Genomic DNA, 26538 nt, shown 5'->3' on the forward strand with positions numbered 1-26538 from the left:
GATGCGAGATGGTAGGGAGAAGCCGAAGATGCTGAACCAACAAGGAGCGCTGTCCATCCTGCAGAGGCAAAGAATGACCTTGAGAAGTTAATGCATCGATTGCGAAGTGCTGCTTTCTTTCTTATTTCACTGAAATAGCGTATTAATAACCCGCCGATTCCGGTTTATTTTTCCTTTTAAATGTTATGTTTTATAGCTAGCACATTTTGCAGCCCCCATGCAGAAGTCGCCGCATCATCAGTGACTGCTGCCATGTTCAGCTAGAGGGGAAGGGGAGCTCCTGCATTGCCTGCGTTGGATATATATATTTTTTTCCTTTGCCTCCTCGGGGGTTTGGTTGTGATCCAGTGTTACTGTCGAAAGGCGAGAGATGGCGGACACAGCCGAATGCAGCATTAAAGTAATGTGTCGATTCAGGCCACTGAACTCAGCCGAAGTGCTAAGAGGAGACCAGTTCATTCCGAAATTCAAAGGCGACGACAGCGTTAGTCTTTTAGGGGTAGGTTTTATTCTTAAAATCGCCCATTTTGGGGGGAAAAAATCCCGTGAAAGTTACTCTCTTTTTGGAGGGTGGTGGGGTTTTGCTGAAATTAAGAAGTTCTCCCGTGTAGGATTAAATGGATTATGGCCCCTTTGTTGGCAGTACAATCGCTGTCATTCAGTTTTTCATTTCTGCTGTCAGAGCACAATCGGTGTGTCTAGGGCGTTATGAAACCCCAGTGTCATTTATTGCTGAGATTTGAACGATTGCCTTACCGTGCATCACTAACCATTCTAAAAGCATGATGCTGCATTGTATTTTATGGATGATCCGGCTCCAAGTTCTATTTAGCCAGCCTACGTTTTCGGAAATATTGCGACTGATCACTTCCAGGCAATTAACAATAAATGTTGGTATTTTTAAGCGGAAATTTTATGCTTTGGATTCAGGGTCTCCCGACTGGGAGCCTAACCATTTCAGAAAACAAGGTGGGTCATGCAAGGCGGGGTGCGAGGAAGGTAATCCCAATATACTTTAGTCAATTTGGGCAACGTCATGTTTTTCTCTCGCCACTCTTCACATGATATTGTTGGGGCGGACAGGGTGGGGAAAAGTCAGAAGAGCTGCCATCCTCCAGTGCAAGGATGGGGAATTAGTGATTCGGGTTTAGCTACCCCCGAGTCTGGTGGTAACTGGATCAAGTATTTAATAACTCCCACATTTTATAAGAACAAAGTGCAATCCACCCAAATTGTTTATGGCTCTCTTTCTCTGTTTCTCCTGCTCTAGTGCAGCCTGAAATTGATGAACATGATGTCATCTGAGCACAATGAACATGCGCAGTTCTGCTTGCTGAAGCAGTCAACCACACAGCTCATTTGCAAGGCCACCCTTTCTGCATTACTTTCACTCGCTGGTTGCTGAATTAATTTTCATTTCGATTGAAACTTCCTCCCCCACCACACCCCTTCCAGTGCTTTGCCCTGCCTCTCTCAAAGGAACCAGTGGTCCTTGCTGGGCTCTAGCTGTTGCAGACGTCTGTCCTTCTCTGCCCATCACCCACTGTCAGCCTGTTTGTCGATGGATGTTACAGTCAAGTCTATTCTGATCACGCATGACAGATTCACTTTCCAATCAGCAGCACTGCATGGTGATTAGGATCGAGGAATGAGGCTGATTTCCTCCCATTCCCAGCAAGTGTTAGTTAGACACTTGAAGGCAATGAAGCAATGCAAATTGCTATGTTACCTGAGACCAACCAATTTAGCACTGACCGATCATCCAACCAGTAACCTGCACGTAATATATGCTATCTTCCAAAGGCTTTCATATACAGTATGCTATTAATATATTTTGTTTAGCCTGTTTCTGTGATGTCAATTGTATGTAGCAATCCATTCAGTCCAACTTGTCTGTGCTGGTGTTTATGGCCTCCTTGCTATATTCTTAATTGAATCCTATTAATATTATTTATTTTCTTCCTTTTAATATTCTTAGCCAATTCACCATGCCTCAACGCACTGCATTCCAATTTATTTTCACTACGTTTTGGGCAAATATGTCTTGCTTGGATTCTTAATGGATTTTTTGCAGTCTAAATTATATTTATGCCCCTAGTATTGATTGCCCCCACAAGTGGAAATATCTCTGCCTACCTTATCAAAAACACTTCTTGATTTCAAAGACCAATCAGCCTTCAGCCTTTACTTTTCCAGAGAGATTGGCCCAGGCTGTTCAATCTTCCTGATCTAAATATATCATCTCAGTTTGGGGACCAATCCTGAATATCCCTTTGGATGGGATTAAGGGCTGATTTGATCAAAGAAAACTGATCCATTGGGCTCGATGACTGCCTGTGAGGCCATTTGTGTTTTGGCAGACTTTCCTTTTAATTTATTCAAACCAGCAAGGAAATAAGGGTATAGTGATTTTACAATAAAAGAAAAGCCAAAGGGAAAACTGAAAATAAACCTTTTCCCTGTCATGTATGACCTTACATGTGGACTAACAACACAGATCCATTTGAAAAACAAGTGAGGCTGCAGGATTGTTTGAATTGAAGTGAATGAATAAATAGTTCTGCAATTATAAAATGCTAATTATCTTGTTAGTCTGTGGTAATGCAACAAATATGTATTCACAACACAAGCTGACTTTTTGTCCATCCTGTGAAAGTGACTTCACACCTCTTTGGTTTACACTTCCTGGAGTATTGTTGCAATTAGTACTGCACCATCTTTTCAAATTTTAAACTTTAAAGAGATCCCAGGGAATAGGCAGGAAGCGACATTGGCAGATGCTTAGCTAGTACGACCAATTTCAGTATCACTTGGATGCTAGGGACCACACTTCTAATTGGATTTTTTCACCTTGATTCAATAGGTGCGAATCTGGCAGTTTTAAGTTTTGGTCTTGACTATAAGCTATGAATCATGCTGTCGGGAATTTACTGCTGCCCAACTGAGCTCCTGGTCAGATAGCTTTAATAATAAGTAATAATACAGAACACAGATTTACCAAGTTTTCAGAAGCAGTCTATAATTACTGAACCATTGGAACTTCTGACTTGTTAAGCTCTGAAGTTCCTGTTCTACTGATTTGGGACTTGATTTGTGGCATAAGGGAATTTTGTACTTCTTAAAATATGATTTATGGAAGATGAAAGAAAATGTAATCTAAACCCTAACTGTGAAATGTGCAAATTACAAACATAGCGTTATGAAAGAGGTGTCTGAATGTACCAGCTGTGGCATAAATTAAATGACTACTGTTAAAGCTGGAATTAATCATGGAGAGCAACTAAGAAGGAAATCTCACACGCAGAATAGAATGGAGGGTGGGGGAAGCAGTACGATGAAGTAATGGGAGAGCTTAGAATGGAGCTCATCCTAGCATTGGAACAATTTAACATACTGTCAGTAGGCTGGAAAAAAGAATGACTCATGGTCAAAAAATAAAGAAGAATTTAAGGGATGGATACCCTGGAAAGAAACCAAGATAGCAAACTGAAATGAGTGAAGGCAATACTTCATGAAATTCCTGCATTTTTTTAAAGAGGCAAAATGGTATCTCAGTGGTTGAAATGTAGAACAATGAAGGTAAGTCAGATAGAGAAATTTTGGAGTAGGTAAACGCTCATTATTCATGATTGGGCTCTACCTTTATAAGTTGAAAGGCTTTTCTGAAAAAAAAAGTCTTGTGTGTACCATACATACTTGGTTGATTTTGTGTAAAATTTCACACCTGGCATTTAGCCAAAAAATCTAAGTTGCTTGTACTTAACCACCAACTTGCCATTAAAGTCAAATTTGCCCTGTTGCAAATCTACCTAATGCAATCATTGAATTGTGCAATATTGATGGTGATCATCCATCTGCTTGTGCCTACACATGTACTTTTGGCTCCTTTTGTGTTACTTTTGGGGCAAGGTTGGCAGGTACAAGCTGGTTCCTATATAGCAACTCCCTGACGAATGAGGTGATGGGAGAGGGTGAATTTTAACCTCTTCAAGATATTTTGCGTAAAGGAGTCAAACCCCTACTTTTTCACTAAATATTCTAGACACTGTACTTTTACTGTAGTCTGTACAGGATTTTTATCAAATGTACTCAGTTCATTAGTTGTGATTTATCTTTTTAAGCTCAAAAGTTTGAATGAGTTACATTATTGGTGAATAAATGCTAATCTGATAACAAAGTTCTGCTGAAACCAGAAATTTGAGAAGTCTGCAGTTTTTTATGCCATAGAGTTAAGCTGCAAAGTTCAAAGTCCTACAATACATACCTATATGAAATATTCATACAAAAGCTCAGACACCTGTGTTAATGCCAGTTGTCAGTAATGATTGGCTTTGGAACAATTTCCTCTAATTAAAATTGTTCCTTAATCTGCTGGGAAAATTGCTTTGGACAATCTGGTATATACATTAGTTCCTCATTTACTACCATTTGATCGTGGCAGCTTTACTGTACAGATTATTCATGGATACTTCAAGAACTGTTTCCCATAATGCTTCTAATGATAGTTATGGGAAGAGGATGGATTTTCCAAAAAACAAATTCGCTGAAGGATTAAAAGAGAAAAGGAAGTTTAACTTAGGCAAGCAAGAATATATTATAATGATGAGAGTATTTTGAATTCTATTGGAGATAAATTATAAAGACAAATTTGAAGAGCAAAAGATGAACTCCTACAGGTTTGCAAAATAAATGTTAAGACCATTTGAGAATTTCTCCCTTTTTTGAGAACTGATTTGCATGTCTTTTTTAACATGAAAAGTTAGGATGCATAGCAAGTTGAAGGTGTTCTATTTCTGATACTAGGCTGATGCTATCTCTCTAAATTATACTTGTAAATTGGGGGATGGTTCCTTTTCTTTCTGTTCTGTGTACATAACTGAGAAGGACATGTTGCCTTAAACCAACATTTAATTCCACAGACAAAAATCCATCTGTGTGGTTGCAAAAAAAGTGAAATTTCAATGCCTCTCACCATTAACAATTCTGAAGCAGTCATTTGTTTCTACATATCTGAAAAGGACTAAACAGGTGAAAAATGTAAAAATTGCAGCATTTCTAGTTTGTGCCAAAAAGATTGAATGTAAAGAGTAAAACTTCACAGCATGCTTTCAGCAGTATGGTGCTGTTGCTATAGAGACAGGAGATTGTATGGTACTGAATTGTGGAGTCATTGAAAAGGGTATGAGATTGCACACTGCTTTTCTGTTGCAAGGCTGCTGATATAGTTTAGTCTTCAGTCCAAGCGATCAAAAACATTTGATTTTACCGCTGCTATCAGAGCAGAAAACCAATATAACAAAATCTTCCTCCAACTCTGCTTAAATAGCCGCCGTGTTCTAGAATGGAATTTGTGGTGTAGTTGACAGTTTGTTTCTTGGCAAATTCTTCTTAGGGCTACATTATCCTCCAGAAAAATAATAATAAAATGATTCAGTGATTTGTATCTTACAACTCTTCAATGATCGCCAGAGTATACAAGAGTACATTATTCCTAGCAAAAATGGGGCATGATCCTAATGTTAGGTAAATGTGGATTTGGAAACTATTCTGTTATTGGATTAAGTGCATTAATTGCTAGTCGCTGAGGCATTAGGAAAAAGAACTGTAAACTGACTTGTGTTTTTTTTTAAGTAGTACGGAGAAATGCAACTATTTATATTCAGTAACCACTGCCAGATTTACAGCTAATGTGAAAATACTTTGAATAGAGAAGAAGTCTTCTGTGACAAGAGTAAATTTATCTCCTTCATTCTTGGATGATAGATGATAGGTAATTAGATAAAATACCTTTTCCCTTTAATTTATTTTGTACTCTAGTAAACCTGAAAAAAACTGATGTCTTGCTAAAATTTGAACTTAAGATTTCAGGACTTTCTTTTTTATTCATTCATGAGATACTAGCATCACAGGCAGGGCCAGCGTTTATTGCCTATCCGTAGTTCTCTTTGAGAGAGTGATAGTGAATTGCCTTCTTGAACCACTGCCTGACTTTACTGGGTGTGTGAAGTAAGTTTTATTGAGTAACTCTTTTGAGGGTCAAATGGGCAAAATAATTTTTGGTTTTAATGCCAATGTCTGGACTCCTCATTTGAACATGTTAGATTTAAATATTTTTAGAACCTGGTAATTTCAGTGACTGTAATTCATTTTTTACTTGCATCAGAGCATTTTGAATTGTGAATAAAGCAGAAGTAACTCCCCTGCTTTCTTCGAAATAATGCTTTAGGATCTTTTACGCTCACAAATATCTCTTCTGCAAAACAATACCTCCAACACTTTGCTATTTAGCCTCTTTCTGTGTGTTGTATTATGACATTTATTCTAGATCAGACAGGCCTGTATCTTTAACACATTTCTATGACATCCCAACATGGGACTTTCCTACATAACCACCGGGCATGGGTAATTGAATCATATAGTTAGCTGTGTCTGTAATGTACAATATAACTAGAAAGCACAGAACCCAGCTTGTGTGTAAGTCTGAAGTATTGTAGCCAGATAAATAGCTAATCTGTTAAATAGATTTTGAGATGTCTGACTCAACAAGATCTTCTTGCCACGTGATACTTGGCGAACAGAGAAAATCTTGTATTGTAACACAGAGGCAGTTTGCGGACACTGAAACTGGCTGTGAAAGCTCGTTAGTGGAAGTATGTGGATGCTAAAGTCTTAAAAAGTGGCAGTTGTGAAAAGTCTTTTTCCAAACAGTCATCCATGACTTGTCCACTTGTTCAGAGCTGAAGCTACAACTACAACTATAATTAAGGCTGAAGTGCTACAACCAAGCCTAAAGGCCACAAACCTATACTGAAACATGCTATGTATACCTTTCTTTCCTTCTAAGAAAAGTGGTAGCCCATAAGAGGTCCAAGATAGCCCTGATTGTGTCTTTTTTTTTTTTAAAAAGAGGTGCCGGACAAACTATTTTTAAGAAAAGTGCTGAAGGAAGAGTCCTAAGCTAAGAGAGCAATTCTTTAGCAAATATAACTTAAAACCACTGAAGAAAAGTTGTTTTCTCTACTAAAGAAGCCTTACCTATATCTGGATATTCGTTGATTCCACCATTTTGTTTTTAGGCCAGTGCAAATTTTTGTTTTAAAAATAGTTGTGTGATCTCTGCTTCATTTTATATGCAGATTATATCTGTAGGCACAAACTTGCAACTTTTAAAGGGGAAGCAACTCTTAAGGCCGCCACATCAGAAAAGAAGACCGAAGCGACATCCTTTTTATAAAAAAAGGAAAAAAGTATTACAATAAATGGTAATACAGATTCTTGCTTGTAATTTTTTTAAAGAGCCAAAAAAGGGCTTGACTTCATGTCATATGACATGATTGCCAATTTAGTAGGCAGGTGTTTAATACAAATGTACAGAATGCAATCTCATTGCAACTAACTTAGCGGAAAGACTAATGAAGCTGTTCATTGCCAGTACACTCTTCAAATCCTTCATCAAAACAATTTCTAGATGAGCTGAAATACCATTAATGCTGTACTAGAAGAATGCAAATTTAGAGCTGTTGTAGCAGGCCAGCACCATCTGCAAGTGCTTGACTCTGGAACAACTATTGCAGCTCTCAACAAGTTCTTTGGAATATTTAAATCATCTTGTGAGGTATGGCTTGTCTCGCCCATCAAGACAGTGTTCAGCATTTTGTGACACATGCGAGCTGTGTTCCGCAAGAGAACAGTGGGCTAAATTGTGTAATCCACAGTGTAACCTACAGTAGAACACAATGCCCCACATCAGCAGGTGAAGAGCCAACCAAGGTACAATGCCGAAGAAGCTTACAAAGATGTCAACAAAGTCCAGCAGATAGCCGTAACATTGCAGTTTACAGACTCCAGTCTGCCAATAGCATTAGAAAAGCTGAAGACTTTACCTCCAATCGAGTGATTTACACCAAAAGAAATGAACAGCATTTTCTGTGCTTCGGAATCAACATTGGTGCTAGTACAAATATCATCCCTCTATGCATGTTATTCAATTTATTCAAGAAGTCAGCACAATGGTGTACAGTCCACACACTATAAACTACTTGCTTACATCAGGTCTAACTTCCCATGCATTGACATCATTCTTCTTAAACGCCAATTTTGGAATTTTTGCATTGTTGAAGCAGACGGACCTTCTAACATTTGGTTTACCAGTTCGCACGGATCTATATATTATCACTGTCTGTGAAGTGGCAAATCCTTCAGTTGCAACACCAAAGGTACCAGACTACAACATTGAGCCTATCCATGGCCCTGACTAACCTTTTAATCAGATTGGCTTGAAGCTATTGGCAACTTGAATGGTACCATAATGCTATACCTGAAAGATGATGTCCAACACAGTGTTGACCCTCCTGTAAATGCAGCATTCGCATTCAAGACCAGCTGAAACGGGAATTTGACTCCATTGCACAAACAATATTAGTTGGAAAGTTAAATAAAGATGTCCAGACAAACTTCCTATCCAGGAAGAGCTTAATCCCAAATTCTCAGCTACCAAGCGTTTTTCTAACATCAGGGCTAAGATTAGGTGTTGGCCATGCATCTTCTTGTGGAACTCATACATTTTTAGACCATTTTCAGTAGACTCTGTTTCTTCAGATTACCATTTGGATTATTTGTTAGCAAATTCTGACAACAAAGAATCATCAAGAATCTGTCAGGTTTTCTCTGTATCATTGATGTGATGACACTCCTCACAAGAACTAGACATGAGCATGACTCAAACTTTCATCAGCTCATGATGGTGGCAAAAAAACTTTCTTACTTTCAACACTTAAGTGTCAAATCAATATCAGCCAAATCAATTTCTTTGGATCAATTTGCTGGTATTAGATCTGACTGTACTAAAATTGAAGATCTTTTCACCCTAAGACAGAGCTGACTTACAAAAACTTCTCAGTTTTTAAAAATTGTTATCCCTGTTTTGTCTGAATTTTGAGACTAAGTATCTCACTTCCAACATCTTCCCCACAAAGACACACCATACATGTGGCAGGAAGATTACGAGCATATTCTTCAATCTGTCAAATGTTCTATCATCCAGTAAATGTTCTTCAGTTTTATGATCCTTTCTAAACTCACCACATTGGAAGTAGATGTATTTGGAAAGACCTCAGGACATGTTTATTGCAGGATAGCAAACCTTTTGCCTTCAGTTCTAAGCTCCTACAGCAGCTTGAGTTAACTACTCCAGTATTGAAAGATATAGTTTTCCGGGATACAACAGTTTCATATGCACCTATTGGGCATAGTCAGTTTTCATACTGACCACAAACCATTTGGAAATGATCTGTTGATAATTTCTCACAAGTGCACCTCTATGATTACCATGTCAATGTGTGAAGATTCAAGGAGAGCATTGGAGAGTACAGTACAAACTAGGTTCCCAAATGACCATCTTTAATGTCTGAGCCAACTTCCTAATCCTGCTAAGAACAAAGATCTTCCTTTTTTTAGACTTTTTCAAGTGGTTATTATTGAATCTGAATGCAAAGATCATCTTTAACATTGATTCCATACGTTTTATTCACAACCAAGAGGACTAAATCCAGCAAGCTATGTCAAACATTGCTTCAGAAGACCATCGTCAGTTGGTAGCCCAACACATACATCAGGACCCTGAGTTCATATGTTTGTTCTGCTCATTCAGAGACCAACCTACATTGTCCAAGAATGTAATCGTCAAAGGCAAACAAGTCCAAACTCTGCACGTTCTATGTCAAGGTCTGCTAGGCCATATACATACATGGATGCAAATAACTTAAGCAATTGCACACAAATCTATAAAAGGACATCAATTAACTTTTGTTCGTAATTTATATTAACGATTTGGATAAGAATTTAGGAGGTATGGTTAGTAAGTTTATGAATGACACCAAAGTTGGTGGTATAGTTGACCGTGAAAAAGCTAATCTAAGATTACAAAGGGATCTCGATGAATGGGTCTGTGGGCTGAGGAGAGGCAGATGGTGTTTAATTTGGATAAATCAAGATATTGCATATTGTAAAATAGACAAGGGCAGGTCTTATACAGTTAATTTGATTAGGTCTATTATTGTCTCCTGTACCTAAGTTAGTGGCAGGGTCCTGAGTAGTGTTGTCGAACAGAGACCTGGGGGTTTATGTACGTAGTTCCATGAAAGTTGCATCACAGGTAGACAGGGTAATTGAGGCATTTAGCTCACTTTCCTTCGTTGTTTAGACCATTTGAGTAGAGGAGTTGGGCATCATGTTGAGGTTGTACAGGACATTGGTGAGTTCACTTGAGTACTGTGTACAGTTCTGGTCACCCTGCAAAGTAAGGATATTATTAAATTGGAGAGGGTTCAGAAAAGATTTACCAGAATGTTGCCACTACTGGAGGGTTTGAGTTATAAGGATAGGCTGGGACTTTTATCACTGGACTGTAGGAGGTTGAGGGATGATCTTGTAAAATTGCAAGGGGCATAGATAAGGTGAATAGCAAAGGTCTTTTCCCTAGGATGGGTGAGTTCAAAACTGGGGAAGTATTTTTAAGCTGAGAGGCGAAGAATTTCAAAAGGACTGGAGGGGCAACGTTTTCACACAGGGTGGTTTGTGTGTGGAATGATCTGGCAGAGAAAGTGGTTGATGCGTGTACAGTAACATTTAAAAGATATTTGGATAGGACCATGAATAGGAAAGGTGTAGAGGCAAATGGGCCAAATGCAGGCAAGTGGGAGTAGTTTATTTTGGGAAACTTGATCAGCTTGGACAAGTTGGACTGAAGGGTCTGTTTCCATGCTGTATGATTCTATAGCTAATCAAGTCATGTGAAACATGTCAATTCCATCACCTCAAAAATTGAGAAAATATCTCCTACTGTGCTGTGGTGCAACATTGCAATTGATACTTTACATATTCAAGGACACAATTACATTCTGGTGACTGACTATTTGATAAAGTTCCCTTTTGTGTGAAAAATCAAAGATACTACTTGGTTTTTGACATATTGAATTCAGTATTGTTTGTGTACCTCAAATTGAGTCCAACAATGATCCACAGTACACTAGTACATGCTTCCAAGGCATGTACTGGAAATGGGATGTTCAACATATAATCTCTTCTTTACCATCCCCAGTTGAATGGAGTTACGGAATGCACTGTTTATACTGTAAAATCCATGATCATTAAATGTAAAATGACTGCCAACATTTTCACATGGCCATGTTAAATGTACATGCAACTTCTTTAGGCAACAGTTTACTTTCACGTACAGCTCTCATATTTGAGATACAGACTAACATTCCTTCCTAGACACTGTGCATTGTACATTGTACATTGTACATTGTTGAAAAGAAGGGGAGGAGAAATGGGACAAGAGCATGATTAAGGAACATGTAGCAGGGCAAGGCATCAGAGTTCGCGAATTTAGCATGAGCACATGGGAAAGTTGAAAGATATGTTGTCACTGCATTCAGCTGCAATCATTTGACACTGTCATGAGCAATGTTAAGTGGTCAAATCCTTCACAGAAGTAGACTATTTCTGAACTGTGTTAGCAATAACCGATCACAGAGGATGATGAGTTGGATGCCAGACAACAACTGCATTTCTATGATAAATGAAACACATCTATCTGTAACAACAGATAGCATGCCATAGTTTGAAACTACACCACAAAGCAATGATAACTGTATAAGGACCAGATCTGATTATGTCATAAGTGCACAGAGGAGTTAACTGAATGTTGTGACTCATTATACCTGTATGCATCCTTGAACAAGTTATTGGAGAAAAATCTAATTTTTAAATGGAAAAGGGAAGATGTATTAAGGCACAGATTCCAGACCAGAAAGGCTGTATTTTTCAGACTGATGGCATTGCAGGATGTTACATTCCGATAAAAGGTATCTGGCGTGCTTTCAGTCACTCTGTGTAATGGAGTCAGTGTAGTCAGTTTTTTTCTTGTAATGTACAGTAACATCAGTAAGCACAGAACCCAGACTGTATAAATCTGTGATATAATAGCCAAGTAAGTATTTACTGATATAAATAAACTTTTAGATATTTGACTCAATAAGAACCCAGTCTGTATGTTAACGTGTAACATGTCCCATACAGACACACAGCACATCACTCTTAGTACTTGATTTCTATACTCAAGCCCGAGAGTGGGATTTGATCAAAGAACTTTGTGGGTCAGAAGCAAATATATGACCAAATGAATGACAACTGACACACACAATTCAGTGATAATTCAAAATAATACCTTTTTTTTTCTCCAGTTTTCTTCTGTCTTTTACCTTGTCTGTTCTCTCCATCAAACTCCTCTATTTTTCCTCCTTTTAATAATGCATTTTGTCACTCTAGACAAGAGGAAATGAAATATGATGGTAATAATCATCTTGTATCTATAACTCACTTGCATTGGGATACATGGACCGTGTTACAGCAGGGAAGGAGTGTGCTAGCCATATTTAGATATTTGAGGTGAAACAGTAATTTTGCTCTGTTTTACAGCTTTCTAGCTACTCCATTAACAGATTATTTGTTGCATTGCCAACACTCTGAATCTATTGCTGTTATGACCACTGTTATGTTAAGTGAGGATCCCCAAATTGTTATGGTTCCAGATGGGATAGCTCCCGGGTCGGGGGGCGTGATGAACTAGCTCCAATCCATATTCACCTGCTATCTTGTTTGTCTACAACAAGGTTATTTTACAAATTATCCCCCTCTTGCCAGTGATATTCGCCCATATCAAATGAATGCATGTTTTAAAAGAGCCAATTTAACCAGGTATTCTTGAGTTAACAAAATACTAAGTTTATTAATTACTAAATGTGGAAAGAAGTAACAATACAACATACATGGATGCAGGTTAGAAATGAGGAGTGAATCTAATAGAAAGATAAAAAGTTAAAAGATGTACAGGTCAGTCTCTCTTCAATCATGAAGACTAAGTAATGGTATATTGATAGTTAAGCAGTCAATTTTGAGATTCCTAGCTTTTCAGGTTGGTTGAAGTTCTTTGTCCTGGTTATTTTCAGTCTGGCTGGCAGCACTTGGCGTGCAAGAATTTTCCGCTTGTCCAGTTTCCTTCTGACTGGCTTGCTGGATTCTAGCACTTAGTGAGAGGGACTCCTTTTACCTGAAACATGGGAGTGATTAGGTGGTTCTTTCAATGTGACCTTGACAGTATGCAGTACCAATGCCTTAATCCAGCCTTCGTCTCAGTACCTCAGCCCACTGGCACGAGCACCTTAGCTCACTAGCTTTCATCCACTATCACATACAGATTGGAGTTCAACTGGCTTTAACCAATGTTCTTGTGTATTCTTGGAAGGCAAATCAAAACATGTCTCTTGCCCAGACTGTGTGGCTTTTTCTCCTATCATGTTCATAGTCTGAGAGAAGTGCTGGGAGATTGCAGCTCAGTTGGTTTTGCACTCTACCTTTTTTAAGTTGGTCCCTTTCTGAAGCTTTCTTAATACCTGGTCAGTGTGGTATTTCAGGGTCTTTCTTCAGACAGTTACTAAACTTATATCTGCAGTCTTCGTTTGGCTGTATGTCTTTTTTTTTAACAAAGAAAATTGTTGCAATTAAATGTACTTTGGATTCCACATTGTCATGACACTGCGAAATTTCTGATTAAAATAGTCAGTCCTTTTAATTTTCTTGGCTGTTGTGCCCTGACGTGCCACTGAGCAATTCAAACCGTTTAGTAACGTGTAAGTGAATAAGCAGATAGGGTCTTTTAAAAAATGCACTCCAATAATGAGCCGTTTTTCCACAATAGATTACTTAAAGGTATTGTGAAGCTGGGAAACCTAACATTCAGCTTCAGAAGTTACAATCAGGGATGCAAGTCATCTTTAAGGACAAGATGGATTAAATATTCACGTCTGCTAAAGTAAAACTTGGCCTCACGCTGCACCTTTGCAATTTTATAAGCTGAATGATGTCTTGCATTTCTCTCTGTTTTTAAATTGCACCTGGTTTTAAAACTGTTCATTGAATGGTTTTTGACTATACGTCTATCCAGTAGTATAGTCATACTGTGGCTGACCTTGCTGCTGCTGACAATGCATTTTGCTGGCTTGGACTTGTACCAGTGTCTGGCATGACAATGCTTGGGATTTAAAGCTCAGCATTGCTGTAGACAACAAAATGTTTCATTTACCGTGCTTTTCAGCTATTTCTGTTTTCTTGCTAGAAATAGTCTTGTGTTTGCAATTCATGATGCATTCCAAGTGTGAAGTTGCTAACTTGTGTTCATTTATTTTTGTCTTGGACAGACTGCAAGAACACCAGCTTCTGACCTTTGCTATTTTGATTGCTCATGTGCCATATTGGTCAAAATTTGTGCTGAGGCATGTTTTGTTTAGGAAGGGCTTGCAAAGAGTAAAAAAAAGTCAAAATAGCCAAATCACATGTTTAATGACAGATGAATATATTATAAAATATAAGTATCTTGTAGTGTAAACTTGGTTAGAAGCATGTCTGAATGATTGACTGTTTTCCAATTGCCTCCTTAGAAACTTAGAAAAAAGGTGAGAGTGCTAATTTAGTTTATTATACCCTATTTTTTTTTTTAGCTGAGGGAAAATGCCACATTTTTAGGTAGTTAAACCTTTTGAGATGACTAAATGTCCATCTGTTGGTGAATTTTTATTACAGAAATTGTTGCTTAGCCTCTCTACAGGCAGGGTGATTTGGATGCAGTAGTTTGCTGTCCTAGAATAGAATCCCTATAGTGTGGAAGCAGGCCATTTGGCCCATCATGTCCACACCAGTGCTCCGAAGAGTATCCCACACTATCCCTGTGACCCTGCATTTCCCAGGCTAATGCACCCAACCTACACATCCCTGGATACTATGGGCATTTTAGCATGGCTAATCCAACTAACCTGCACATCTTTGGACTGTGGTACCTGGAGGAAACCCAAGCAGACACAGTCAGTCACCCAAGGCTGGAATCAACCTGGGTCCCCGGCATTGTGAGGCAGCAATAATAACTACTGAGCCACCATGCTGCCTGACTTAAAATCCTAAGAGTCAGTGGGAGACCAATTTCAGAGGGCTGCTGGCCAAGCTAATAAGCTGGCAGCACTGTAGTCCCAACAACATGTTAGCACCAGTGAGGATAGGATCGTTTGTACAAGTGATCCCCAGATTCTCAGTCCTAGAGCCAAGGACCAGGTAAGTATGGGGGTGGTTTGGCGGCCACGGGATGGGGAGAAGGAGTTGAGTATCTTGATGCAGAGGCTGTGGGAACGGGAAGGATTACCCATGGGTTGCAGACCTTGTTGGGGAACTCCAGTGTGCAACAGAAACTCTTGAGGGATGGACCCCCATATATACTGCCCGAGTCCTGAGTGGGCAATTAGCCAATCTTGATATTTTTTTTTTCCCAGAAATTTTTACAATCTTATCACATTATAAATCCGGGACCTGATATATTTTGTGATTTTTTTTTTTTTTGTTTGTTTTTTTTAAAAACTAAAATGTTTTTTTTAAAATTAATTATTATCTCCAGAAAGACAAATAACTCTTACATTGAAACTTGAATTTACTTGTATAATAGCTGAATAGACAGCGTAACAAGAGTTAATGTTTCAAGATGATTACTGTAACAAAAGAACTAAAAGCACAGTTGACTAAACACTACTTTTGTAGACAGTTTATACACTAAACTACAGAACTGTTCAACATGACCAAAAAACTCTCCATCAGCTACACATTACACTGTCCTTTAAGTCATGGAGTTTTTACATCCAGGAAAGAGGCCTTCCAATGCATTAACATCCATATATATGTAAGTACAGTGACTGTCATTGTACACAGCACTCCAGATGCAGTCTCGTCACCTGCCCTTCTTTTGCATTCCATTCCACTTGTAATAAAATGTAACATTTAGCTTTCCTGATTGCATACTAACCTGCGATACACTTGGACACCCAGATCTTTCTGCATTTCAGAACTCTGCAACCTCTCACCGTTTAGAAAGAATGCTTCGTTTTTGAATTATTTCTGTCAAAATGGACTATTTCCCACTTTCTGACATTGTACTTAAATGGCCAGATCTTTGCCCAGTTGTTTAACCTATTTATATTCCTTTGTAGACTCCTTGTATGCTCTTCACAACTCACTCTCTTTCCTACATTCATGTCATTAGCAAATTTAGCTACCATACCTTCTGTCCACTCATCCAATTATACAAACTGTATAGAATGGACCCCTGTTGAGCACAGACCCCTGTGGCACACCACTCATGAAATCTTGCCAGCCTGAAAAAGACCCATGTATTTCTACTCTCTGCTTCCTGTTAGTCAGCCATTGTCTTACCCATGTCAATCTGTTAACCCCAACACCATGAGCTTTTATTTTCCACGTTAACTTTTAAGGTGGTACCTTATCAAATGCCTTCTGGAAATCTAAGTACAGTACATCCATTGGTTGCTATTTGTCCACAGAACAAGTTACTTCCATAAAGAACTCTAATGAATTAGTTAAACATGATTTCACTTTGACAAGACCACATTGGCTCTGCCTGATTATTTTGAACTTATTCAAGTATTCTTTTGTAATGTCTTTATTAGTAGCTTCTAGTATTTTCCATATGACAAATTTTAAGCTAACCAGCCTGTAGATTTTTGCTTTTCTGCCTCCTTTCATTTTTGAACAAAGGAGATACATTGGAAATAGCTAATCTACAGGAACCTTCCCCAAGTCTAATGAATTTTGGTAAATTAAGACCAAAACATCAATTATGTCACTAGCTGCTACTGTTGAGACCCTAGGATGAAATCGAACAGGACCAAGGGACTTACTAACTTGCAGTTCCCACAATATACTCAGCATGGCTTTTCTGGTTATTGTAATTTCTTGAGTTTCTTCCCTTTCAATTCCTAATTTACAACTACTGATGTAAAATATCTATTTAATTCATTTGCCATCTCTTTATCCTCCATTACCAAATCCCAGATTCATTTTCTATCAGACCAACACTTAGTTTGGTAAGTCTTCTTGGTTAGAAGAAACTTTTCCTTTCTGTTTTCATATTTTCGGCTAACTTTCCCTCATACTCTTATTTTTGTTTTCTTAAACTTCTAGTAATTTTTTTTTATATTTAGTCCAATCTTCTGACCTGTCACCTATCTCTGCGCAATTATATGTCTTTTATTTGTGTTTGATACTATCTCTGATTTTTTTATTAGTTAACTGTAGATGGGAAATCTGTCTCTCAGAATTTTTCTTATTTGTTGGAATATATCTATTCTGCAATTTCTGGAATATCCTCTTTGATGTTTGCCATTGCAACTGTATTGACCTATTCCTTAACATAAATTGCCAGTTCACTTTTGTTAGCTCTACTTTCATACCTTCAGATCCACCAGTTGTGAATTCCGGATGGCCACCACCCTATGGTATTTCCTCAAATCCCCTCCAAGTCTCCAACTCTTTACCTTAGAACTGTGGCCCCTGGTTATTGACCCCACAACTAAGGGGAAATGTTTCTCCCTGTCTACCTTATCTATGCCCTTCATAATTTTGAACACCTTCATTCAATTCTTCCAGAATCAATCGAAAGTGATCCTTCACTCCTGAAGGTTGTGATCCTCACGGTCTTTTCCTATCCTGCTCTGAAATGTTTAACTCCAGAACTTTCTGTCATGGTGTGAGTTTTCATGGAGAATTCACCTCACCTTTTACTTCCAGCTAGATAAACCTTTCAGCCTTGTTTTAATTCTGCACAAATTTATTTTTTCCCGATCTAAGAGTAGGGGGGTGTCCCACATGTATTCCTGTATGATAAACTGTGCTGTTTTCTCTGTCTTCATTCCTGGCAGCCTGACTGGGTCTGTGAGTTTTCAGGGGCAGCTTAGAAATCTTTGCCTTCTCAAAGTCTGTTTCCATGGCAACATGGATCCCATGGGTCCAGGTAGAAATGCTGATTAGCTATCTTTGAGAGCTCAGCTTTCTCATCTTGAAACTAACTGGACAGATTAAAGCACAATTGTTTACAACCCAACATTCTTAACTATTCTTTTTGGGGACTTGCTATTATACATAGGTTTCTACTGTTGTCTTCAAGTATAATACCTTGCATCTTCTTCTGAGCAAAACAGTCTGGGATTCTTTATTCACTAACAATCAAACAACTCAGGCTTGCTGGCAGGCAGGCAGCCTGCAGAACAGGTCACATGACCCTCTTATTTCAGTTTAAATTAAAGACAACGTTCCCGAAGCACCACAATCTTTTAAACCTCAAGTTTAACAGGCAGTTCTCAGTTGCTTACACTTTGCAAGTTGTCCATGTTAAAAATTTAGATCCCATTCTGTATTTTCCTCCTGCTTTCATCCCTAAATGATTCAACTTTCTCTTCTCCATCGAAGGCAATTCATCTTAAAACAGTATATTCCTGTGTGCCCTATTTTCTACTTGTTATTTGGTTTGGTCTTTGAATTTGTGAAGACATCTGCTCTTGGTCCCTGAAGTCCAAATTGATTTGCTCGTCTTCAACCTTTTCAAAATTGCCATGACAACTGGAGCTTTGGCTGCTCAAGCTGACTGTGAGGTATGAACAGGCATTTAAATTGACCCAAAAGCTGATGTGACATTCGGAGAACAAATGGAACCCGTAGCTGGAGGGAAGATCAAACAAAAGGAAGAATTGTTTGCAGAAACCAGAATGGGTAGGCTCAAATTCTCTCATTTAATGCAACAAGGTGTAGGAGAAACGAGAAATTCCTTTGAGAATCTTAACCAAGAGCACATGCAAATTGTGATGGCAGTGGGGGATGGGTGTTGGAAGAAAAGTAACGTTATAACCTTGAAGTAAAAATCCATCTGTCTCTACCTGAAAATGTGTTACATATTAACTCTGGCTCAATGGATATATTACTGCTGTAGTGATTTACACATGTTATGATTGGAGTTAATTTCACAAACCTTTGCTTTTTACAGGAAAATTGTGCTCAAAATTGTGGACCTGAGTCCCTGTTCTGTACTCTCTGTGGGTGTGAATTGCAAACTTAACTCTTCAGTGAGGATATTGAAGCTCAGTTTTACTTCACATATGAAACTGCAACAATCCAATTTAAATTACTTTCCTGGCCAACATATTGGGACACTTGCTGAGTATGAGCCAGTAGCAGATGAGTACAGCTACATGTCCTCACTATATGCATGCATGTTACCAGGTAGATTATGAAACTTGTGAAGTCAACATTGAAATTTGAGAGCCTCTGGTATAATTACACCCCTGGAGCAGGTGAGACTTAACCCAGGTCTCCTGGCTCAGAGGTTGGGACATTACCACTGCACCACAGGAGCTCCATTTCATTTTTTTCCACACATCTGTTGTCAGCTCCAACAACAGCTCCATGGAGTGCCACAGTAGTTTTTAATCTGGATTCCCAAGAGTTCCATGAGCATCTCTAAAGGGTTCTGCCTAATTTGCAAGTAACTGGAAAATGTCTCAGGATATATCTTTTGTATATCTAATGAAAAATAATGTTTGCAGTGTTTTGCAATGTTTATTTCAAGGGAAATGGAATATAAGAGTAGGGATATTTTATTCCAGCTTTATCAGGCCTTGGTAAACCATATGTGGAGGATAGTATACAGTTTTGCTCTCCTCATTTGAAAACTGATATAATTGCATTTGAAATAGTTCAGAAAAGGTTCATTCAATTCATTCCTAGGATGAAGGACTTGTGAAGAAAGATTGAACAGGTTGGGTTTTTACCTAATTAGTTGAAAGATGTGATGTTAATGAAACATAGGTTTCTGGAGGAACCTGTATGGCTAGGATTTTGATACGATGGCTGACCCTTTAGAACAAAGGGACACAAATTAAGAATGAGAGGTGTTGCTTTTAAGATGGAGATGATAATTTTTAAAATCTTCGATTTATTAGATTTTTAATCTCGGGGTCATTAGACAATTGAATCTTTTCCTCAGAAAACAGTGTGTCATTGAATTTATTCAAGGCGGAGCTAGATAAATTTTAGACAGACAAAGGAATTGACAGTTATCGTGGCGGTGGTATGGCAAACAGCAAACGGCAAACCACAGCCAAATCTGCTGTGATCTTATGGAATTACAGAGCTGGCTCAAAGGGCTGAATGGCTTACTCCTGTTCCTAAATCCTATTTTCCTCAATTCCCTTGTTTTATACTCCCACCAATTTTCCCAAAGATCAATTTGCTGGTTTTGGTAGTTACTCTGTCAGTATGTGCTGCTACGTTCAAAGATCTATGTATGTGAACCTTCAGGTCATTCTATGCCTGCACACTCTATAGAACTCTGCCCTTCAACCTGTTATCTCTCTTGATGCCTGCTGCCAACATGCATCGCCAGCTACTTGTCATTGAATTCCACCTGCCATTCGTCTGCCTTTCTGTTATATTTTGTATCACATTGCAATTCTTTGATATCTCCCTCACTAATTTCCCCATCTTGAAGTTTGTTGTCATCAGCAAATTTGAAATTTTACTCAGTATTTTAAGCAATGGTCTAGGCTTTAAGCTTAAGGAACGTCACTATCTACCTTTCCCTAGCCTGAGAAACAACTACTTACCAAACTCTGTCTCTGTCCTTGACCCAATGTTTTGTCCACTCTGTCATTGATCCTCCAGCTCCATGAGCCTTAATTTTGTTATTCAGCCTTTTAATGGGGTACTTTGTCAGAGTCTTCCTTTAAATCAATATTACATTCATTGCATGCCTTTTTTTTTTTGCTACTTCATCAAAGTATTGAATTAGATTAGTCAAGCAGTATCTGCCTTTTACAAGCACATTGTGACTGTCTTTACTCAAACCTTTCCAAGTGCCTATTGTTTATTTTCCCCCGATCGTTGTTTTTAAAGCCTTGTCGCTTTGACAGTCATATTTTCCCCTTCTCTTCCCCTCTTACCTAACGGTATTTGATGTGGAGTTCTTACACGAAGAATTCACATTAGATGCATCATTCATCCATTTTGTTTTATCATATTCTCTATCTTTGTCTTTCAAGCATAAGACACTTGTTAGAGCTCAGCTGGAGTATTGTGTACAGTTATGGGTGCTACATTGTGGGAAAGATGTGAATACTTTGCAGAAGTGATTTACAAGGAAGGTTCCAGGAATGAGATACTTCAATTATGAGGGTAAATTGAGGCTGTTTCCTTTGGCAAGAAGAAGGCTGAGAGGAGATTCAGTAGAGATTTTTGAAATTGAGAGTGCACTCGACAAAATGGAATTAGAGAGCATAGATTTAAAATAATGTGCAAACAAAGCAAAGGTGATGTGAAGAAAAAAAAATCTTTTTCACACAACAAATAGTGAGAGTCTGAAATGCACTACTTGGAACTGTGGTAGAGACGGGTTCAATATTGGCATTCAAGATGGTATTGGGTGATTTGGATAGAAATGGTGTGCAGGGATTTGGAGAAAAGGCAGGAGCTTGCCACTAGATAATAAAACTGGTGGATGTCTCTTGGGGTGAATGACCTTCTTTTGCAGCATAACAAGTCTGTGATTCTGTGAAGGAGCCCCCTGGGTTTGTTCACCTTGCTTTTCTCCCTTGTTGGAATTATAGACCTGATGTAAAACATCTCTTCCTTGAAGATCACCTAATACAGGGACTGATTTTGATATGAGTCTTTGATTCCATTACATCCTAGCAAAATTCCCTTTCATGCCACCAATTGCCCTTTTCCAATTTGGAAAATTTACTGTGGATTGTTCTTGTCCTTCCCTGATTCTAATCTAAACCTTGTGATACAGTGATCACACTTAGCCAAGTGCCTGCGCAGAGGCACTAGATGGATGTGGTCCCCCCCTCTCATTCACCAGCTCCTGATCAAGCACTACCAACCAGAGGCTGTAGATCTTCATTGCAGGAAGTGGGGGACTGCGATAGCTGTTGGTGGTACACCCATCCAAGGCCCAGCATCAGCAATTGACCCAGGCCACGTGTGAGCAAGGGCAGGATAGAGGTCACAGACGGGACACCGAGTGTTGGAAGAAAAGGCAAATCACAACATCCTGATCCCAGTCGCTTGATCAGGCACTAAGTGCCTGACAACCAGGGACACCTCCTCCAAAGGAGCATAGTACATCTAATCGAGTTTTGCTTTCAGGCTCCTGACATGGTGACTGAATCCTAGCAGTGTGGGCTGAAACTCTTCAATGGGCACTGATTGCCCACTTAAGGGCCTCAGTTGGTAGCAGGGGCGGAAGGCCTTCATATCCCAGAATTAATCCGAGCAGAGACAGGAAGGTTGCCTGACATTGTAGCCTGTCACCCGCCTTCAAATGGACTATGGAGGAGGGCATTAAATTCCTTTCTTTGTATCCGGCACAACACAAAATTAGCTATTTCATTTATGAAGCCCATGCAGTTTTATTTTCTAGATGTGACTTTTATTCTTTGATTCTTTGAATTTTATTTGCTCTCCCTACTTTTTGGGCATTCTTTTCCTTCTGCAACTAACTGTATTCTGAAAGAATGTGTGGATTCTGCTTTGACAGTGGTTTGCAGCAGAGAATTCCACATTCCAACCAACCTCCAGATAAAAACTTTTTTCTGATCTTCCAGTTATTTCTTTAAAAATCTTTACTTATGTTCCCTCATCTTGATCATCAGTCTACCACTCACATCACTGTTGAGATTTTTGGCTGTAACTTCCAAAATCTCTCTTTGTAGTTATAACACTTCATTACAGGTTCAAGCAAATTTTTATTGAACCTTTTATTTTGTTTTCCTTTCTATAAAGAGATTCCACAATCTGTGCAAAAAGCCTCAACTAGGTCTTGTAAGAGTTTAACGTCAGGACCTTTCTTTAATATTTAATTCTTTGGAAGCAAAGTGAATGGCCTAAATCTTACAAAAAATCAGCTAAGTGACAATTTTGGCAAATTTCACTAATGGTTTCTCTCAATGAGTCCTGGTAAGTTTTCTAACACTGTCTTCCCACCTTATTACCTACGCACTGTACTCCTATGGCACCCCACTTGTCGTATACTATCGCCCGTCACAGGCAGAGCTACTGACCATTGTCAGAATCTCCTGGGATTCCTTAGGATCTCCCTGAGGTCTCTCTGGTTATTGGGCGTCTGGATGCTTGAAGAAGGAGGTTCTACCTGCAGTACAAAACAAACCAGAATGGGCAAAGCTGCTTAAGCACAATGGAAAACCAGTGTAAAAGGACACTGAGCTTTCTGGGGGAGATAGCTATTGATATCTGTTTCCTTGTCAATGAGGAACTTAGATTTTGCTCCAGTCATAACCTCACGCTGCCAGTAACAATGAAAGTAACTGTGGCCTTGAATTTCTTTGCCACTGGATCTTTTCAGGCTCAGTTGTGAACCTCACAGTTAGCTGCTCACTGCTTTATCACCATGGTTATGGTTTCCTTTTCATCACAGCTGGAGACTACGTCAAATGCCCACTGATGTTTTTATTAATGTTTAGTACAAAGTTAATTAAATAATTTAATCCCAAAATAATAGTATTTATTAGTGAGTCTTGCTTACTAATGGCATACAACATATACGTACCATCACAGTGATCTACTTTAATGCGCAATTGATCGTGCATCAATTGCAAATGCAGAAGAGAGATCAAATCATTCATTAGCCATAAACAGAAGTGTTTCCTAATGTCATTTGTGAAGAGTCTGTCTCTTAATTTTAGCCTGTGATCCTGTGTCTGAGATTACCAAGAAGCGGAAGCAGTTTCTCTCTGTTTACCCTGTCCCTTCCCTTTAATGAACTGCTGATTGCCTTCGTACTATAGAGGACAACAGAAGGTTTAGTTACATTTAGCTGCAAGCTAAGAATTATTGACATCTAGCCAAAAACAAAAGCAGTCTAGACAGTTCAATCACAGTGTAATATCTGTAGTGATAATCGATAGGTTTAAAGTGGGCAAGATAATGAACAATTTATGTACTGTAGCTTCATTCCATGCTCTTATCTAGCCTAAAGGCCAAGATGAGAAATTCTCATTGTAACAAAACAATCCACATTCAAGCCTTTCCAATTTGGCCCCAACCGTGACAATATCTACACTCATGGCATTGAGATCCTTCAGAAGCGTTTCTCCCTGCGACTCCTGAAACACACACTTGCAGCAATGCGCCGGCATCTCCAGGCACTACAATCAAGCCTACCCCAGCTCAGAGCCTCCCTCTCCCAGACCTGCAAAGGACCTCTCCTGTTTTTCATTCTTCGTAGGATCCACAACCAGAACTCTCAATTCTACTCAGCTTTATTGGACACTAAAAACCGTAAGTACAGTAAACTTACTGATGCCTACCACCCAAAACGGGCTTCCTCCACCCCCCAAATCCCCAGCCATACCCAGGACCTTCCCCACAATGTGCCCGCTGTCATTGGCCATGAGGCCACTGTCAGAGAACCCACAGATGACGTCAAATCCGCCACCGTCGGGTTCCCCACTTCCGGGACAGCGAACACCATTGCTGCCGTTGCCACCGCCTCCATTTCCGAGACCAACACCACCGACACTGAAGTCGCGCCTACTGTCACCGCTACTGCCGCCGCCTACCCCGCTCCCCCCACCACCGACGCTGCTCCGCCCATCACCGACGCGGACACAACTCCGCCCACAGCCGACGCTGACGTCGCTCCGCCCACAGCCAGCAGTTCCAGAGGGGACAATAGCACCCAGCCCTGCCGAGTCTTCACCATCCCCCCAGACCTCCCCCTTACTGAGGACGAACGGTCAGTCCTCAGTAAAGAGCTCACCTTTGTCCCCCTCCACCCACAGATCAATGAATACCGCTCACGCTTGGACATAGAGCAGTTTTTCCGCCGCCTCCGCCTCCACGCTTACTTCTTCAACCGCGAGCCTAACCCTCCCTCTACTGACCCCTTCTCCCACTTCCAACACACCCCCTCCTCCTGGACACCACCCCAAGGCCTCCTACCCTCCCTTGACCTCTTTGTCTCCAACTGCCATCGAGACATCAATCGCCTCAACCTCTCCACCCCTCTCACCCACTCCAACCTCTCCCCCGCAGAACGTGCAGCCCTCCGCTTCCTCCGCTCCAATCCCAACCTCACCATAAAACCCGCAGACAAGGGAGGCGCAGTTGTAGTATGGCGCACTGACCTCTACATCGCCGAGGCCAGATGCCAACTCTCTGACACCTCCTCCTACTGCCCCCTTGATCATGACCCCACCCCTGAGCACCAAACCATCATCTCCCAAACCATCCACAACCTCATCACCTCAGGTGACCTCCCACCCACGGCCTCCAACCTCATCGTTCCCCAACCCTGCACTGCCCGCTTCTATCTCCTTCCCAAAATCCACAAACCTGAATGCCCTGGTCGACCCATTGTCTCTGCCTGCTCCTGCCCCACCGAACTGATCTCCAACTATCTGGACTCCATTTTCTCCCCCTTAGTCCAGGAACTCCCTACCTATGTCCATGACACCACCCACGCCCTCCACCTCCTCCAGAACTTCCAATTCCCCGGTCCCCAACACCTCATCTTTACCATGGACGTCCAGTCCCTCTACACCTGCATTCCCCATACAGATGGCCTAAAGGCTCTCCACTTCTTCCTGTCCTGCAGGCCCGACCAGTCCCCCTTCACTGACACCCTCATCCGCTTAGCCGAACTCGTCCTCACCCTCAACAACTTCTCTTTCAATTCCTCCCACTTCCTACAGACAAAGGGGGTGGCCATGGGTATCCGCATGGGCCCAAGCTACACCTGCCTCTTTGCAGGTTACGTGGAACAATCCCTCTTCCGTACCTACACCGGCCCTAAACCCCACCTCTTCCTCCGTTACATTGATGACTGTATCGGTGCTGCCTTGTGCTCCCACGAGGAGCTTGAACAGTTCATCCACTTCACCAACACCTTCCACCCCAACCTTAAGGTAACCTGGACCATCTCTAATACCTCTCTCCCCTTCCTGGACCTCTCTGTCTCCATCTCGGGCAACCACCTAGAAACCGATATTCATTTCAAGCCCACCGACTCCCACAGCTACCTAGAAAACTCCTCCTCCCACCCACCTTCCTGCAAAAATGCTATCCTCTATTCCCAATTCCTTCGCCTCCGCCGCATTGGCTCCCAGGATGAGGCATTCCACTCCCGTACATCTCAGTTGTCCTCGTTTTTCAAGGACTGTAACTTCTCCCCTTCAGTGGTCGAGAACGCCCTCAACCGTGTCTCCCGCAACTCATCCCTCACACCCCGTCCACGCAATAAGAACCAAAAAAGAATCCCCCTCATCCTCACGTACCACCCCACCTACCTCCGGATCCAACGCATCATCCTCCGACACTTGCGCCATCTGCAATCCGACCCCACCACCAAAGACATCTTTCCCTCCCCACCCTTATCTGTTTTCCTTAGGGACCACTCTCTCCATGACTCCCTTGTCCGCTCCACACTCCCCTCCAGCCCCACCACACCCGGCACTTTTCCCTGCAACCGCAGGAAGTGCTACACCTGCCCCCATACCTCCTCCCTCAGCCCCATCCCAGGCCCCAAGAAGACTTTCCACATCAAGCAGATGTTCACCTGCACATCTGCCAATG

At 40.5% G+C, this 26538-nt stretch overlaps 1 protein-coding gene across 1 annotated transcript in view; it reads left to right on the forward strand.

The window, feature by feature from the left end:
* The first annotated feature begins 264 nt into the window (after positions 1-264).
* LOC109919500 (kinesin heavy chain) overlaps positions 265-26538 on the forward strand; it is a 165067-nt gene continuing 138793 nt past the window's right edge. The window contains exon 1 of the mRNA XM_048598956.1: positions 265-499. Within this exon, the coding sequence (XP_048454913.1) occupies positions 371-499 (129 nt within the window). The 5' untranslated portion in view covers positions 265-370. The remainder of the gene's footprint in view (positions 500-26538) is intronic.

Source organism: Rhincodon typus, chromosome 7 (genome assembly GCF_021869965.1).
Source record: "Rhincodon typus isolate 14 chromosome 7, sRhiTyp1.1, whole genome shotgun sequence".
Classification (NCBI taxonomy): domain Eukaryota; kingdom Metazoa; phylum Chordata; class Chondrichthyes; order Orectolobiformes; family Rhincodontidae; genus Rhincodon; species Rhincodon typus.